The sequence below is a fragment of the Taudactylus pleione genome, unplaced genomic scaffold (genome assembly GCF_031769625.1).
Source record: "Taudactylus pleione unplaced genomic scaffold, aTauple2 ptg000310l, whole genome shotgun sequence".
Classification (NCBI taxonomy): Eukaryota; Metazoa; Chordata; class Amphibia; order Anura; family Myobatrachidae; genus Taudactylus; species Taudactylus pleione.
The window spans coordinates 2,103,842-2,121,176 of NW_028284711.1; the positions used below are offsets into that span (position 1 = coordinate 2,103,842).

General features: G+C 48.0%; 1 protein-coding gene across 3 annotated transcripts; it reads left to right on the forward strand.

Moving 5' to 3' along the window:
* Positions 1–3,282: 3,282 nt before the first annotated feature.
* DYNLT5 (dynein light chain Tctex-type family member 5) lies at positions 3,283–17,315 on the forward strand. Of its 3 annotated transcripts, none has more exons than XM_088442386.1 (5): positions 3,283–3,371; positions 7,030–7,184; positions 9,849–9,940; positions 11,742–11,866; positions 15,319–17,315. In XM_088442386.1, exons 2-5 carry the CDS (start codon positions 7,063–7,065, stop codon positions 15,520–15,522), a joined length of 543 nt encoding a protein of 180 aa, XP_088298512.1. In that variant the 5' UTR covers positions 3,283–3,371; positions 7,030–7,062; the 3' UTR covers positions 15,523–17,315. The 3 variants fall into 3 exon arrangements, with proteins under 3 accessions (XP_088298512.1, XP_088298511.1, XP_088298513.1); XM_088442385.1 differs by having other exon boundaries at positions 3,296–3,371; positions 7,016–7,184; XM_088442387.1 differs by lacking the exons at positions 3,283–3,371; positions 7,030–7,184 and adding an exon at positions 7,504–7,567.
* The last annotated feature ends 20 nt before the right edge of the window (positions 17,316–17,335 follow it).

Consider the following 17,335-nt stretch of genomic DNA (forward strand, 5'->3'; position numbering starts at 1 on the left):
GAGTTCAGGAGAGAATTCCAGCCTCCGGCTAATGCGGCGCTGCAGGGAAGAAGCCGGGCGCCCGCTGGTAATAACATCTCAGGGGGCATCCAGCTTGGAGCCTCCCTACGGCGCCGGGCTGGGGGACACTGGCGGCAGGTGCAGCGGCGCACCCGGTGCACCTCCAGCCCCCCCCTAGTTGCGGCCCTGCTATACCTCTTAAATCTCGGCAAATAATTGACAAACAATTGAACAAATAACAGGTTAGAGATAAACACTATTTCCGATATAATAGGTCCCAACCGGAACTAAAAGTAAGGGGCCCATTTATTAATCGCATTTTGCAATGCGATCAGGGCATGCAGTACCGCCCATTATCGCATTGCAAAATGCGATCATACCGGCTGAATGTATGATCCGGCACATGCAGGGAGACGGACTCCGAAAGGAGCCCGTCCCTGCGATGTGGCCGGAGGCTGCTGCACATGCGCAGTCCCGCGGACTGCACATGAGCGGCGCCCATTGCCGGCGGAGGGATCTGGGAGATCCCTCCGCCGGCTGAAATGCGGTAAGTCCCCATAGGCTAAAGCGGCTAACGCTATCTTCAGATGGCGTTAGCAGCATCGCACCCCCCATAGAAACCTATGGGGGAGGCGGCTGCCGGCGGCAATGGAGGGATCGCATCAGGTTTCGGAGATACATCTCTCCTTCATACATCCGGGGGATTCTTGGTATTTGAGGTAAACCCCCGAAAACAGGCGTTTTCGGGGAATTTACCTCAAATTCCCTTTGATAAATGGGCCCCTAAGTAAGTTATAAATGAGAGGTATAGTGACCCTGTAGCACTTGTCCACATTCTATATATCAGTGATTTTCAACCTTTTCAACTCGAGGCACGCTACACAAGATTTTAAAATTGCCAAGGCACACCATCCAGCGATGCAGCGTGTGTGACCAATTCAAAAATATACACATTGGTTCCCACATAAAAAAATACACGCTACATTGGCCTCCACAGGAACAAAACACACTACATTGGCCTCCACAGGAATAAAACACACTACATTGGCCTCCACGGGAATAAAACACACTACATTGGCCTCCACGGGAATAAAACGCACTACATTGGCCTCCACGGGAATAAAACACACTACATTGGCCTCCACGGGAATAAAACACACTACATTGGCCTCCACGAAATTAAAACACACTACATTGGCCTCCACAGGAATAAAACACACTACATTGGCCTTCACAGGAATAAAACGCACTACATTGGCCTCCACGAAATTAAAACACACTACATTGGCCTCCATGGGAATAAAACACACTACATTGGCCTCCACGGGAATAAAACACACTACATTGGCCTCCACGGGAATAAAACACACTACATTGGCCTCCACGGGAATAAAACACACTACATTGGCCTCCACGAAATTAAAACACACTACATTGGCCTCCACGAAATTAAAACACACTACATTGGCCGCCACAGGAATAAAACACATATACATTGGCCTCCACAGGAATAAAACACACTACATTGGCCTCCACAGGAATAAAACTCACTAGAATAAAACACACATACATTGGCCTCCACAGGAATAAAACATACATTGGCCTCCACGGGAATAAAACACACTACATTGGCTTCCACGGGAATAAAACACACTACATTGGCCTCCACGGGAATAAAACACACTACATTGGCCTCCACGGGAATAAAACACACTACATTGGCCTCCACGGGAATAAAACACACTACATTGGCCTCCACGGGAATAAAACACACTACAGTGGCCTCCACGGGAATAAAACACACATACATTGGCCTCCACAGGAATAAAACACACTGCATTGGCCTCCTCAGGAATAAAACACACTACATTGGCCTCCACAGGAATAAAACACACTACATTGGCCTCCTCAATAACAAAACACACTAAAGTACAAGTGCACTGAGCTGACCGCCACGACACACTTGACAACCGCTCGCGGCACAGTGGGTGAAAAACGCTGCTATATATAGTTGACCTGCGTCCTGGTCGGGACTATATTTTTGGAAACTGTGCATGTTGCATGTTCTGATTTGTGCCAAAATGTTTGCCAAGTGCCATAGATATTTATTTTAACTATTGAATATTAAAAGTTATGTTTTAATTTTACAATTATTCAAATATTAACGAGTGCTCCCCCAACAACAGAGTTCCTTTTCTTCTTCTAAACCCTCTCATATGTACCCGCCTCTAGTGAGCACCATCACTGCCGTATACCTCTCTAGCTTATAGCATTACGACGAGGGGATAGTGTTCTATATGTTACCGGACTGTCCACCAACTTTTGCCTGTGCGACGATCTCCCCTCCCCCATTTTCCTTGTTATTTACAGGGTGATGGACTGGTCTCGCCTGTGTGTGCCCCCTACTAAACTAACCTCCCCCCCTAACCCGCCCCTAGGGGGTGCCTAACCCTAACCTCCCCCCCCCAAGTACCTAACCCTAACCCCCCTCTAAGTGCCTAAACCAAAACCCCCCTTCCCCGCAGCTTAACCTTAAATCTCCCAGGGGAGACTTAGGGTTAGGCACCCCCCCCAGGAAGGTTAGCCCTAAGTCCCCCCCCGGAAGCCCCTAACCTAACCCCCCCCCCCGAGGCAGTCCGCGCCCGGCTTACCATCGATCGGTATGCCGGGTGTCGGGCTCCTGGCATCAAGATTTCGACGCCTCTCATTGGACACTTGCCGGGATTAGACAGTCGGGATGCTGACGGTCGGCATTTAGACCGTTGGCATCCCGACTGCATACCAGTAAGATCCCCTCCCTCCCCTCTATGAGACTCCAGCACCATGCATGGAGGAGATGCTGCAATTTTGCCACAGCCCGGCTCATTTCCACAGGCTGCTTTTCCAACTTTCCTTAGCAGCAGTACCACTAATCGCATCAATTCTAGGTACAAGCAGCAATAAGTAATGTCTACACTGTGGCACCAATTGCTATGGGAGGTATTTATCAAACCTTCTAAAGAGGTGGAGTTGCTCATAGAAACCAAACAACCTCTAGTTCATCATTTTATATATAATGTACTAGATAAATTATAGATAGATGCTGATTGGTTCCTATAGGCAACAACACCAACATTTCATGTGGTTAGAAAAAAAAAAAAAGTTTGCCAGAACTTCTCCAGCTGACGGGAGTTACCAGGCAGCGGCGCTAGGACCGGTGACAGACTGTGTGAAGTGGTGCGGCGGGATTCCGATGACGTCACCGCTGCCGCTCTCCCGGCTTTCTGTCTCTCATTCGTCGGCTGTGGAAGGAAGCGCCGCCCCCCTCTCCTGTGCGGCTTTGGTTGCTGGTGGCAACAGAACGCTGACCTGGATCCCTGCAGCTGCTGGAGGTAAACTGCAAACTGTCCCTAAAATGTCTCTGCTGTGTACAATGCATCTGTCATGTTGTGTGATTACATGTAGTGCTGTAATATAACTAAGTGTTATGTATACAGCCTTGTCTATTGTGTGTACACAGTTCATTTGTCATGCTGTGTGATTACTTGTAGTGCTGTAATATAACTGTGTAATGTATAGTAACCAGCATCAGCCTTGTCAAATGCATGCATATTATCTAGAGGTGTAATTATTCAGGAAGGCTATGCTGTACCATAACATACTGTATGTTGATAACAGGTAACATTGTGTAAATATACCATGTGTGAAGTTGTAGACTTCTTGACTTAATGTCCACACACGGAGCGATATAGCGGCCAATTCCGACGGTTTTGAACGATATTGCCGCTATATCGTTCCGTGTGTGGGCATGATATCGTCCGCTGCGCGCTTCCCATGGGCTCGTCTGTCGCGCCTCCAGATCTTTCTGCTTGTTCAATTGATCTGGGGGATCGAGGAACGATCCCATGCAGCGCTATGCGGAAGGGGGAGGGGGAATCGGTATGTTGCGTCCGGCGGTTGGAATCCCGACAGCGGCTGCCCGACATGGGCGAAAATCCTGATCGTCCCTAAGGTAAGTATAAACTAACCTAATTCCCTCCCCTATCCCTAACCCTCCCTCAGGGGTGCCTAACCCTAACCTTCCCCCCAGTGCCTAAACCTAACCCCCCCCTTCCCCGCCGCCTAAACCTAAGTCCCCCCCCGGGGGTGCCTAACCATCCCTCCTCCTAGCCTAACCCTAACCTCCCAGGGGTGTGCCTAACCCTAAGTCCCCCCCCGGGGGTGCCTAACCCTCCCTCCTTCTAGCCTAACCCTAACCTCCCAGGGGGGTGCCTAACCCTAAGTCCACCCCTGGGAGCCCTAAAACTAACCCTCCCCCTCCAGCCCACCCCCATCCCGCCACCCTGCAGCTATCCGCGCCCGGCGTCCCTTCGATCGGGATGCCGGGCGCCGGTCTCCCGGCGTCGGTAAAATGACAGGCGTCTAGGTTTAGACACCTGTCATTTAGCCCTCTCCGGGATTAAGCAGTCGGGATTTGGTCCGCCGGCTTCCCAACTGCATACCGGGGAGTGGGGTGCCGGCATATTGGGCGGTCGGCCACCGGATCGCTCCGTGTGTGTGGACCGCCCGATATGTCGGCTGCTGCATCGCAAGGTGCATATAGCACCGTGTATGGGGGCCCTTAAAGTGGGCGGATTGGGGCACAGTAGCTTGGGTGTATACATACTAGAAGGGGTACAATCAGCCCTGCTATAGAGACCTCTCTAGCAATAAGGTTACGGCACACATATCTTTATATTTAATCATGGTGTTACAGAAATGTGATGTACAGTAGTTCGCAGTCACAGACGCGAGCCTTGGATGACAGATTAGTGCTCAGATCACCTCAGGACCACCAGGAAGCCAGCAACCATAGATACAGCATAAGCCCAAAAAGTCTAATAATCCATATATTAGGAGAACAGCTGAGAATGTACAATGAAGTATGGGATATTATACCCGATAGCCATTTCCGTGAGCCAGAATCACCTTTATCAGGGGCTGACCCTAAGTTTATATACATTTTACTAAATGGAACTTTTTAACTCCATTTTGCAAAATCACTGTAAAGTTGTTGTTTTTTATTTATTTATTATTTACAGTTCTGTACAGCTGGAGTCCATGAACATTAATATGTTTAATTATCAGGTAACTGAGGTCTTGTACAAAATACAGCATATACAGTGCGATTAGTTATAAATAATGGTACATAGGTATGTAAAGCGATTATGTATCCGTCCTAACTCTGGCTAAAGCCATGATGTAAGTGGAGTAGTTTTGGAAATGTCCGTCCTGCCTTTCCATTGCTAGGCATCAGGTAATGCATTTAGTGTGGAGGCTGCAGTGAAGGAGTTAAAGGTATAGTGTGGCATGTCTCGCCTGTTGGGTAGCTAAGAGACAGGCTTCTTAGGTGTCACACTGCCTTAGGGCAGCGGGACAGTCCTGTCGGGCCAGTGTCACAGTGAATCCGTCTCTCCTGCTTTGGATGTGCTGTAGACTTGCTCTTGTGCCCCAGCAGGAGGCCGTCATTGGTTGTAATATTCCCGATATTGCAGCCTTTTCGGTTCACCAGGAACTAGTGACATCACTGAGGCACAAGTGGCTTAATAGTGATTTGGGGTTTAGACATCACAGTAGCTGTGTCCAAGTGATGTGTACACATGAGGGGGCGAATCAACTCAGCGCAGCGCCCCGTGGGAACCTAGCGTGGTAACACTCCGTGGGAGATGCTACCGGTAAGAAACGTTGCTTAGTTTTCCGCGCACCCGAGAGATCTGCGAGCAAAAATGAAGTATGTTTAACTTACTGTAATATCCAGCTGTGCACTCAGGCGCTCGCCACGGAACCTTGCGCAGAATGTAGACGCCTGTTAAAACTTTATTGATTGAAAAATTATGGATGCCGACAAACCTTGCAGTGAATGCTGGGACTTGTAGTTTAAAGCAAGTAGAAAGTTACAGTGTTAAGTCACAGATATATAGGAACGGAATCGGTATGATTTACCGCCGGACCCATGCCCGGCGGTTGGAATCCCGACAGCGGCATCCCGGCAGAGGAGGAAATCCCGATCGTCCAAGGTAAGTATTGTCTAACCTAATTCTACCCCCTAACCCTAACCCTCCCTTAGGGGTGCCTAACCCTAACCTCCCCCCCCCAGTGCCTAACCCTAACCCCCCCTTCCCCGCCGCCTAAACCCAAGTCCCCCGGGGAGGTGCCTAACCCTAAGTCCCCCCCGGGGGTGCCTAACCCTAACCCTCCCTCCCCCTAGCCTAACCATAATCTCCCGGGGGGGTGCCTAACCCTAAGTCTCCCCTGGGGGTGCCTAACCCTAACCCTCCCTCCCCCTAGCCTAACCATAATCTCCCGGGGGGGTGCCTAACCCTAAGTCTCCCCCGGGAACCCTAAACCTTCGATCGGGATGCCAGGCGCCGGTCTCCCGGCGTCAGTAAAATGACAGGCGTCTAGATTTAGACCCTCGCCGGGATTAAGCAGTCAGGAAGCCGGCTGTCGGGATTAGGTCCGCCGGCTTCCCGACTGCATACCATAGGAACAAGAAATGCGGGAGTATGCAGTCAGTTTGTCAGTGCTGACATTCCTAATGTCGCCACCAAAATGTCTATAGTTATGATTTCGCCATGATAAAAAATGTTGACATAATGAGTGGCGACACCTGGAAAGTGGCGACATGGACAGAATGTTGTCGTTAGGGATAAATTTACCTTGCAAACACATTGTCTGCATTCTAAATATGATGACATTTCATCAGTGTCGACATCCTCGTGTCAACATTTTGAATGTTGACATGATATACTGAACCCAATGCAGGTATGGTCGTCCTGATATCTCTGTGTAATCTGTCCAGCTGTACCAGGTTCTGTCGGCATGTAGCCTGTATGATACAGGATTTCCTCTTATAGAGAAGTCTCCTCACAATATGGCAAAGCCTCTTCCTAATCCTTCTCAATGCTGGGGGTAACCCCGTATCCCACCTTCTGATAACCCCAGACATCTTCTCTGGCACCTGGCAATTTATAATATTGTGTTTTGCAATCTGCAGCTCATGTTTTCCAGATATCTCCCGACGTTACCTTAAGATTTCTAGGAATGTCTGACGCCGCGAAAGATAAGGCAGCTCGCCTGCTGAAGAAAAGAGGGAGCGTTTCGTCTCTAAGCAGCCATGAAATCAAACCGCGAGACAGCTTCAGCAAGCCCAGAGACTCCAAAGAGTATGTCTGTCTGTCATATAAATGCATAGGGGGGGAGGAGTGCAGGCCTGCTAGGGGGTAAATTATAAATGATTATACATTTGTTCCAATTCTTGTCTGTCATAATCCCTGTACCCAGATGTGTGTTACGTACGTTACATCTTTCATAACATGACTACTGTCACCGGCAATGCAGCTACGTGGCCGTGCACAGCATATGTGATGTCAGAAGTCACGCTGCGCAGCCCGATTCCAGCCGCGCCCCTGGCCGGACCACCCGCTGTTGAAGCCCGCCCACCCACCCTTCTCCAGCCCGCCCACCCACCCTTCTCCAGCCCGCCATCCGCTGGATTCTACATGTCTTCCATAGGGACTCGCTCACGTCCATCAGCTCGAATTTCATGGTGAAGAAACCACCGTCACTTCTCTCTCGCCCCACGAGAGAGGAGTGTGAGTCACTGTGTGAGCTGGATGGGGGGCATTAATTATATATATATATATATTTTTTTTTTTTTGGCCAAGAGAGATGAGAGCAGTTTGTCACCTGTGCCCACTAATCGCAGGCCATTACATTCGGGGCCTGAGAGAGAGCATCATGGAAGATTCCTCCAACTGTCATCTTTCAGAGAGATGAGAGCAGTATGTCGCCGGTGACCACTAATTGCAGGCCATTACATTCGGGGCCTAAGAGAGGGCATCATGGAAGCTTCCACCAACTGTCATCTTTCAGAGAGATGAGAACACTATGTCGCCGGTGCCCACTAATCGCACGCCATTACATTTGGGGCCTAAGAGAGGGCATCATGGCAGCTTCCTCCAACTGTCATCTTTCAGAGAGATGAGAGCAGTATGTCACCTGTGCCCACTAATCACAGGCCATTATATTCGGGACCTAAGAGAGGGCATCGTGGCAGCTTCCCTCAACTGTCATCTTTCAGAGAGATGAGAGCAGTATGTCGCCGGTGCCCACTAATCGCACGCCATTACATTCGGGGCCTAAGAGAGGGCATCATGGAAGCTTCCTCCAACTGTCATCTATCAGAGAGATGAGAGCAGTATGTCGCCGGTGCCCACTAATCGTAGGCCATTCTATTCGGGACCTAAGAGAGGGCATCGTGGCAGCTTCCCTCAACTGTCATCTTTCAGAGAGATGGGAGCAGTATGTCGCCGGTGCCCACTAATCGCAGGCCATTACATTCGGGGCCTGAGAGAGAGCATCATGGAAGCTTCCTCCAACTGTCATCTTTCAGAGAGATGAGAGCAGTATGTCGCCGGTGCCCACTAATTGCACGCCATTACATTTGGGGCCTAAGAGAGGGCATCATGGAAGATTCCTCCAGCTGTCATCTTTCAGAGAGATGAGAACACTATGTCGCCGGTGCCCACTAATCGCACGCCATTACATTCGGGGCCTAAGAGAGGGCATCATGGCAGCTTCCTCCAACTGTCATCTTTCAGAGAGATGAGAGCAGTATGTTACCTGTGCCCACTAATCACAGGCCATTACATTCGGGGCCTGAGAGAGAGCATCATGGCAGCTTCCCTCAACTGTCATCTTTCAGAGAGATGGGAGCAGTATGTCGCCGGTGCCCACTAATCGCAGGCCATTACATTCGGGGCCTGAGAGAGAGCATCATGGAAGCTTCCTCCAACTGTCATCTTTCAGAGAGATGAGAGCAGTATGTCGCCGGTGCCCACTAATTGCACGCCATTACATTCGGGGCCTAAGAGAGGGCATCATGGCCGCTTCCTCCAACTGTCATCTATCAGAGAGATGAGAGCAGTATGTCGCCGGTGCCCACTAATCGCACGCCATTACATTCGGGGCCTAAAAGAGAGAGCATCATGGCAGCTTCCTCCAACTGTCATCTTTCAGAGAGATGAGAGCAGTATGTCGCCGGTGCCCACTAATCGCAGGCCATTATATTCGGGGCCTAAGAGAGGGCATCATGGAAGCTTCCTCCAACTGTCATCTATCAGAGAGATGAGAGCAGTATGGTGCATGGTTCTGAGCGGGGAGTAAAGCAAAAACAAACAAGTTACTTTGCACCAAGCTCACATATCTAAATTGCAGTGTAATAATAAAGCAGCCTAGCACTGTGGGCTACAATGCAAAAGCAGCCAGTACTTACCCTGTATGCAAACATAATGTATTTACACCCCTGGCATTGCTATGTGCTCTATCCAGGTGCAAATTTACTTGCTCTTTATTGCTTTACTCTCACCTCAGAATCAGGCCCTATGTTTCATACCTGGATCAGGTTTATATCCATTCTAACACCATTAAAATACCTCTAACTTGCATTTTAAATGCTTCGGCATGGTGCCACTGACACTGTCCCACCTTGTCCTGATAGCCGACTGTGGAAATGAGGTATGTTTCCCGTCCTGAACCAGTATAATGATAATGCTGCCTATGTAACAGTGCCTCTCACATACCTGACTATGTAGTTCACCAGTGATCTCACCGATTACTAGTGGATGGAGAGGCTGTACGCAGGATTTAAGCATAAACAGAAACTGCCAAAAAAGTTGTAGCGATAGCCAAAAGGAAGCCATGTTGAACTCGGAAAGTAGTTTGCTGGACACTGCCATATTTCTGAGAAACTCTGTGTCAAGTCTGCCCTGCTACTCTAACCTGATTGGCTGTTCTTATAAAGTAACGTTCTTTCATTTCCCTGATAGCTCTATGAGTACAGTGTCCTACATTGATGAGCCAGGACACCACGATGACATTCCCCGTCCAGCGGTGCAGTTGGATAACACCTACCAATTAGGTATTGTACGTTATGGGGACTGTGCTGAATTCAGCGTAGTGTTTTTTATTATCATATAGAACTGTAACATACAGTAAATGAGAAAGGATTGCTGTGACGTGTATATCCCTTGAGCCTGGAACATATTGAAACAGCGTAAATGTACTAAGATGAATTGGTCACATATGGGTTAAAAAATATATATAAATGAGCTAAAATAACATTTTATGAAAGTTCACTTAACTTTTTCCCAAATTTTACAGTTGATTTATTGCATAATCACCATAAGTGCTGCTCTACATACATTATTCGTTACTGACCCAACCTATATATACTGATAATTATTTATCTCTTAATTTTTATACTTGACCGCACATGCCCTCGAAAAGCGCCCCAAGCCACGGCCCAGTTCACGCAAACCACGTACATATGTGATGATCTCACCCAAAAATGTCCGACTTGATGACCATGTCCGACTTGATGACCGCGTCCGACATTGATTCATCATTGTCTGTAACTTGGGCTGTGATATGTTGAACATGGTGATGTGCAGGAAGCAGCTGTCATCCGCAAATATTGACAAATAAAGCGGGATGAAATTTTAAATGGTTAATGTCAGACATGGGCACAAAGGGCCCACCAGGGAAGGCAGGGGTAGAGGCCCAAGGTATTGGAAGCCACCACAGGGGGTGTGGCCAGCCATCACAGCGATACTTGGCCAACTAATCGAGAGTACATGCAAATAACAGGGTCCCTTTATAAAGGAGGGGCGAAGGGGTGTGTCCAGACCGCTCACTTTGATTGGCAGAAGGGCTAATATTGGTGTAGTTTCCATAGGAAAAAAAACTAGGCACCCAAGTTCATCCATGATCCTGCTCCACAAAATGACTGACTCAGAGAGGAGAGGGTGGGGCCCTCAGGAAATGGGACCCACCGCGGATTTCCCCTGTACCCCTGTTGGCCAGTCCAACCCTGCATCATGATACGGTTTGTTGGGGGTTTTTTTTTAAGTGAACTTCTTCCAAATCAAAAAGTTGGTGGAAGGAAGTAAAATGTTTCAGATTAGCGACAATGTATCACCATATTCAAGCAAAACCTTTCTCTCTACTATAAATTGGTCATAAGAAAGGTGTTTTTTTCGGTCAAGAATATAAACCTTGCTTTACAAAGATAGCTTTTTCAGATGTATTTATTTAAAATGTTGCAACCATTAAATAAAAAAATAAAAAAACTACACAGCGTGTAACTGTAAAGTATATAGATTAGGTACTTTTGGTCTCACTAATAATAGAGTATCGCTAATATTGCAAGCATATATCTTAAAAAATAAAATAAAATCTTGGATTTAAATTGTAAATCCTTTTATAACTGCTGTTAAATAATAAAAAGCCTTATTGAGTACTACAGCTTACTGGAATAACTCCCGATACTTGAAATTGGTCTTCTGCCTGAAATCCCCTGTTGATGAAAAAAAAAAACCCAACACACTGTTGCTGCTATGTGACGGTGACGGCTATGTTCTGAATCCTGATCTTCCATCTGTAACCATGGAAACCGGTTATTTAGTCCACAATTTGCTTTCGTGTTTGATGTAGACCGCCAGTTATTCTGTCAAATGGGACAGAGTGTTTTTTTGAGTTATCAGCTGGAGATTTTAGGCAGAATTCCAATTATAAATATCACTAGTTATTCCACATTTGAATCTACTCCATGTTTTATTGCTATACTTTCTTGACTTTTAATAGTTTACACTTTTTTTTGTACTGTTTATATCCTATATGGCAAGATATGATCAATAATGGAAAACCATGTTCTTGCGCAGGTCCATCGCGGCGTTTCCCTGTGGCCACGGTCAATAATATTTTGAAGGACGTTCTCACAAGTTATCTCCAGGAGGAGAAGTACGAGGCGGATTTATGCAGACAGATGACGAAGACCATCTCTGAGGTAGAACGTGACATTGGTTTCAATGTGCCGTTACTCCCATTTACCCCAGAGAGATTATTTTTTTAACCTTATATATTTAGCTGCCTGTCCGCTTACGTCAATAATTTCGATCAAATCAGGAGCAAGTCCCTCACTGCGCAAGAAAGTCCCATAGGGCTGAAAGTAAAAATGTACGAGTCCAGGGCGAGATCGGGCCGCGAGGTGCGTGGATTGTACGCCGTTACATCGGCAACACGCCCCCTTCGCTCCTGATTGGATCGAGCCCGTTGAACACCTAAATGTTTTCCCTGCAGATCTGCCTCCATGTTAAATAACTGTATTGCAGATTGTAGGTGCTATGGTGAAAGATGGCTTATAATAATAATGCAAAGTACAGGGGGGGGGGATCAGCTTTCCTTCTAAATGCTCCCCATGTTATAGTTCTGGAGGGGCTTATGGCCCCCACACACGGTGCGATGTGCAATCGATCCAATCTGGTTTGCGATTTCCCTTGAATTCCTGAACTCTCCCGGTCGTACGATATTGTGCCCGCACGCGGAACGATTGTACAAACGATATAGATGGGTCGTTACTGACTGCAAATCGTTTGTCAGCAAACAACCTCACGATGCACCTGCTGGAACATTTAAAAGTAGCGGAGGGGAGTGGCCAGGATCAGTGACGACAAATCGTCCATCGCATCGTTCATCGTGCGCACACACGGAACGATGTGTGTCAAATGATGAACGATAGGTCGAAATCTTTCTGCAGGTTCAATTGATCAGTGACGATGATGTATGACTGCGAGGGGCCGCGCATCGGCATCGTGATCATCCCCACTAACGGGACTTTTCACACAATTGGTTGTTCCAAACGATCGAAAACGGCGAAATCATGTAAAAAAATCGCACCGTGTATGGGGACCTTTAGCATTTAAGACTGATTGAGTGGCCTGTGGGCGAGATGAGCGTAAAAGGGTCGTAGGGGATGCGGGTGATTATGGGTAAGAGTGTTTATTTTGCCGGCTATGTCCTAGAATGGTTGGGGAAGATAACACTGTGAAAGTCGCACACAAGTATAGATAATTATCATGGAGCTTCTTAGGGCCTGATTCTGAGCTGCACGTGACGCCAATTTTCACGTAGTTGAGCGACTATTTGCAACTACGCGAAAAGTTCTGAAAACTCCTACGGCGCACGCGTTCTTCCTGAACGGAGTCTAGTAGTGCGCACGAATATGGACTGTTCAGCGGGCGTGTTATGGGAGTGTCGCGTGCATGTCAATCCAAGTGGCTGCGCTCACAGACGCACAGCTGCAAGCATCGGAGGTCGCGGCCAGACGGAAAATAAAAGAGCTAGCGCAAGTTTCGATGGTGTGATGGATGGTGACGTATAAGGAGGCACCAATCGGTATTACAGCGCGTCCGGGCGCCAAAAGTGGTAGTTTCAGTCCTTTGCACATTCGGGTGCACGGATGTACACAAGGGATGGCGTTTGCAGCGGCATTTGCATAAAGTCGCAGTTGGGCGACCGCCAAAAGGCGCTGGCTGCTGCCTGTGACATAGAATCAGACCCATACAGATGTGTCCTCTTACATCCTTGCTGCTTGCACTGCAAATGTGCGCAAGCATCGCGCCATGCGTGGCTGTGTGCGCCACGGTACGCCATGCCGCGTGCTGCGTTCGCACCATGCAATCCTATGGATCGCGGGTGCATACGTAGTGCGCGTACCCGTTCTCGAGCGCGCAACTCACGCCATACGTGGTGCAATTTGCCGCATAAGCAACAAAGACGCAAGTGGCCATATCTGTAGATGCAACCGTCCAATACATGAAAGTATATTAGCGTATATAGTAAACCAACGTACCTGATCCTGGTGTAAGGATGACGTACTAAGGTTTCGTCAACAATATATGTAGCTAATCATTATTAGACGCCGGGGCATAACAATAACGGATGAATGGGTGCCCCTGTGCACCTGGGTTAAGGTCCGGACCCATTTTTCTGGCAATCTCTTCAAAAATATGACGCCAGGCCGCTGGAAATATAGTACGTAGAAGTGGCGCTGTGTCGGCACTGAGGGGATGAGGCACACACAAAATCTTGCGCTTTGAGATGCCTCATTTGCCAAAATGCCACTGATCAGAATATAAAGCATCGAACTCTATGTATAGGCTGCCCCATTAGTAACGGACGCTTAGGATTTGTGTACGATTGGTGCCATCTTCCCGTGGCGCATGTTATATGTGTCCCTGTCTGATTGCAAGATTCCATTGTGTTCATACAATGTACCTGTTACATTTGCCTATATTAAATACTTACTCCACTTGTATTACTGTGATGTATGTGCCACCATACACTACTAACAAGCTAGCTTAGATGGCTTACTAGCCTGCGACGGAATTGGTATGAATTACCGCCGGACCCAAGCCCGGCAGATGAAATACCGACGCCGGAAGGCTGGCACATGAAGATCCCGACTGAGGTGATAAGCCCCCTAACCCTCCCTCCCCCCCATCCCTAACCCTTAGGGGTGCCTAACCCTAACCTCTCCCCAGGGGTGTCTAAACCTAACCCCCCCTCCCCGCACCCTAAACCTAACCCTCCAGAGGGGAGGGGTGCCTGAACCTAACCTCCCCCCCGGTGGTGCTTGCCGCTAACCCCCCCTTTCACTAGCCTAACCCTCCCGGGGGGGTGCCTGACCCGGAGTCCCTAAACCTAACCCCCCTCCCCCTCCCTGTGGCTATGAGCTCCCGACGCCCGGCTTACCTACGTCCGGTATGCTTGGCGTCGGGATTTCGGCGTGGGGCTTATGATAGGCGTCGGTATTTAGACGCCTATCATTAGTCCCCTGCCGGGATTTCGCTGTCGGGAAGCCGGCGGTCGGCATTTCGACCACCGGCTCCCTGACTACATCCCGCCTGGGACAGTTGCTGGAGCTGATCCATCCGGCTGCCTTTTAAGGGCTGATTCAGTTGTGGGCTAAGCCCGCGATCCAGTGCATGCGTATGCCACAATTACAGTAAGACCAGAGCCCTATGGGGGCTGCGAACACAAGTATGAGATTTAGGGGCGGTTTGGTGTGCCGCTGCTGGCATTCCTACGCTGTTGCAATTGACCTCTTACGCTGCAGGGAGGGGGGAATCCTTTGTCTTCATCCTCCTCGCTGCGTGATTGGTTGAGCTGGGAGTTTGCATCCACCAATCACTCGGCAGGAGAGGTGTACAGTGCTCCAGTAAATTAGGGGTGACACGAAGGCAAGAGGCAGGCGGCATGGATTACACTGCTAAACATTATAATCAAACATAGGTAATTACTATACTTATTCCCCCTACTAGCGGAGCAATGGGAGCTATACTCCCATAATGTACGCCTTTCCCTACTTACGTCCCACCCTGGGTTTTAACTTTGCAACTAAAATGCCTGAAATATTCTCTCTTGCATCCAGCCTTTGCCTTTGTGTCCACTTTACAGGTTATTAAAGCCAGAGTGAAGGACTTGATGATCCCGAGGTACAAGATCATTGTGCTGATCTACATCGGGCAGCTGAACGATCAGAGCATGCGAGTGGGGAGCCGCTGTATCTGGGACCCTGCAAACGACACCTTCTCCTCCTACACCTTCAAGAATAGCTCCCTCTGTGCCCTGGCTAATGTCTATGCTGTTTATTATGAGTAGCCTATTGCGGCCAGGTCCTGCGGCTCTCCGGCCGTTGTGTATCTCTGTCCCAGGATCCCCTGCCCGGGAGTCCTTAGACTTGTAGTTCTACAGCGACCGGAGACCCACAGGGTGCCTGCCTCTAAATTAGATCATGTTTCAAATTCAAGACTAAACACCAGCACAAGCATTACTGGAGATGGTGCCCGGGGCTGCCCCTTCTGAATGCTGTCTGTGTACAAGAATATTTATTTTGTAACGTTCTAGAGCAGTGGTTCTCAAACTCGGTCCTCGGGACCCCACAAAGTACACGTTTTCCAGGTCACCCAGCAGCTGCACAGGTGTAGTCATTACTCACTGACACATTTTAAAAGATCCACAGATGGAGCTAATTATTTCCCTTGTGATATTGTGAGGAGACCTGGAAAACATGCACTGTTTGGGGTCCTGAGGACCGAGTTTGAGAACCTGTGTTCTAGAGGAAGGGTAACAAATGATGTGTTTGAAATAATTTTTGAAGCCAAGTATTGGTTTAGCTATATACGTCATAAATACATGTTCCGTTAGAATCATCTATCAGGCTAGTATAGGGGTACCCAAACTCTGTCCTGAAGGCACCCTAACAGTCCAGGTTTTAAAGATAGCCATGGTTGAGCACATGTGGGTAAATCAAATGGACTGAGGTATTGATTAGGTCACCTGTGCTCAAGCGTGGATATCCTTAAAACCTGGACTGTTAGGGTCCGAGTTTGGAACCACCGGTCTATGGTACTGTAGCCATCGATGTGCTGTAAAACTGTGTGAAAGAACTGCTGTCAGCGGAAATAACCAGCCATAGTTAACAGATAACTGCATTGGAGATAATTGCAGTGAGAGTTTGTAATTGCTTCCAAGCTATTACCTTTAACTTCTATTCTAGTTTTAAATCAAAAAGTACTTTGCTGTCGTATAGATAAAAATAATGGCTTCATTTAATCACCGTTCATGAAACAATCTCTAGTAGAACCAAGGAATTCCTATGCCCAGGACCTACAGAGTTCTGAGTCATCCCCCGCTGGTACTTTTGCCAGTAACTTCTCTTTGAATAACGTCCAGAATGGTGAAACATCACTGGGAAGTTATCAACCAATCCCCCCCGACCCCACTCTCCCGCTGTCGACACTCCCAGACATGAGACCCCTTCAGTTCTGCTGGGGAGGAGGCGTGATTGGGGATGAGCGATGTCTGGGTGGTATTCATCATTACAGGATTGTGTGCTATGCTGTATGTCCAGGCATCGGTTCTGTTGGCTGTAAGGATGACATTATATGGTCTTGTGCTGGGATTTCTGACGCCAGCTAATAATTCACTGACTAGAGAGAGAGAGAGTTTTGTGGACATGTCCTGTGGCCAAGGCCTTAGCTAATGTATTTATTATGTTTACAGACCTGAAACAGCCTAACCGCAATAAAGTGATATCTGCAGAATATAGTGCACCTCCGCTTGCTTGGAAATTATACTTGTGATGAGTTGGTAAAAATCTGGAAAATGTTTCCATTCATCCGTTACCTAACACACAATTATATACTTATGTAATAACTGGTAATTGAGTATACCTACCAGTCATACCGCATGAATAGTATTAGGTATAGTGCACGTTCCTGTACAGTACATCCAACTACCTATTGTCATGACCATTTCTTCAGAAAAACTTTTTATTTTAGAGCTGCGTGCATTTTCTCTCCTTCCTATCCAGGGGGAGAGACTGAGCGGGACATTCTAGAGGTTTAAAAAGATGGTTGCTTCTCCTCGCCTTCTTTGTTTCCCTGCATTAAATCCTACCTGTGCCTTTAAT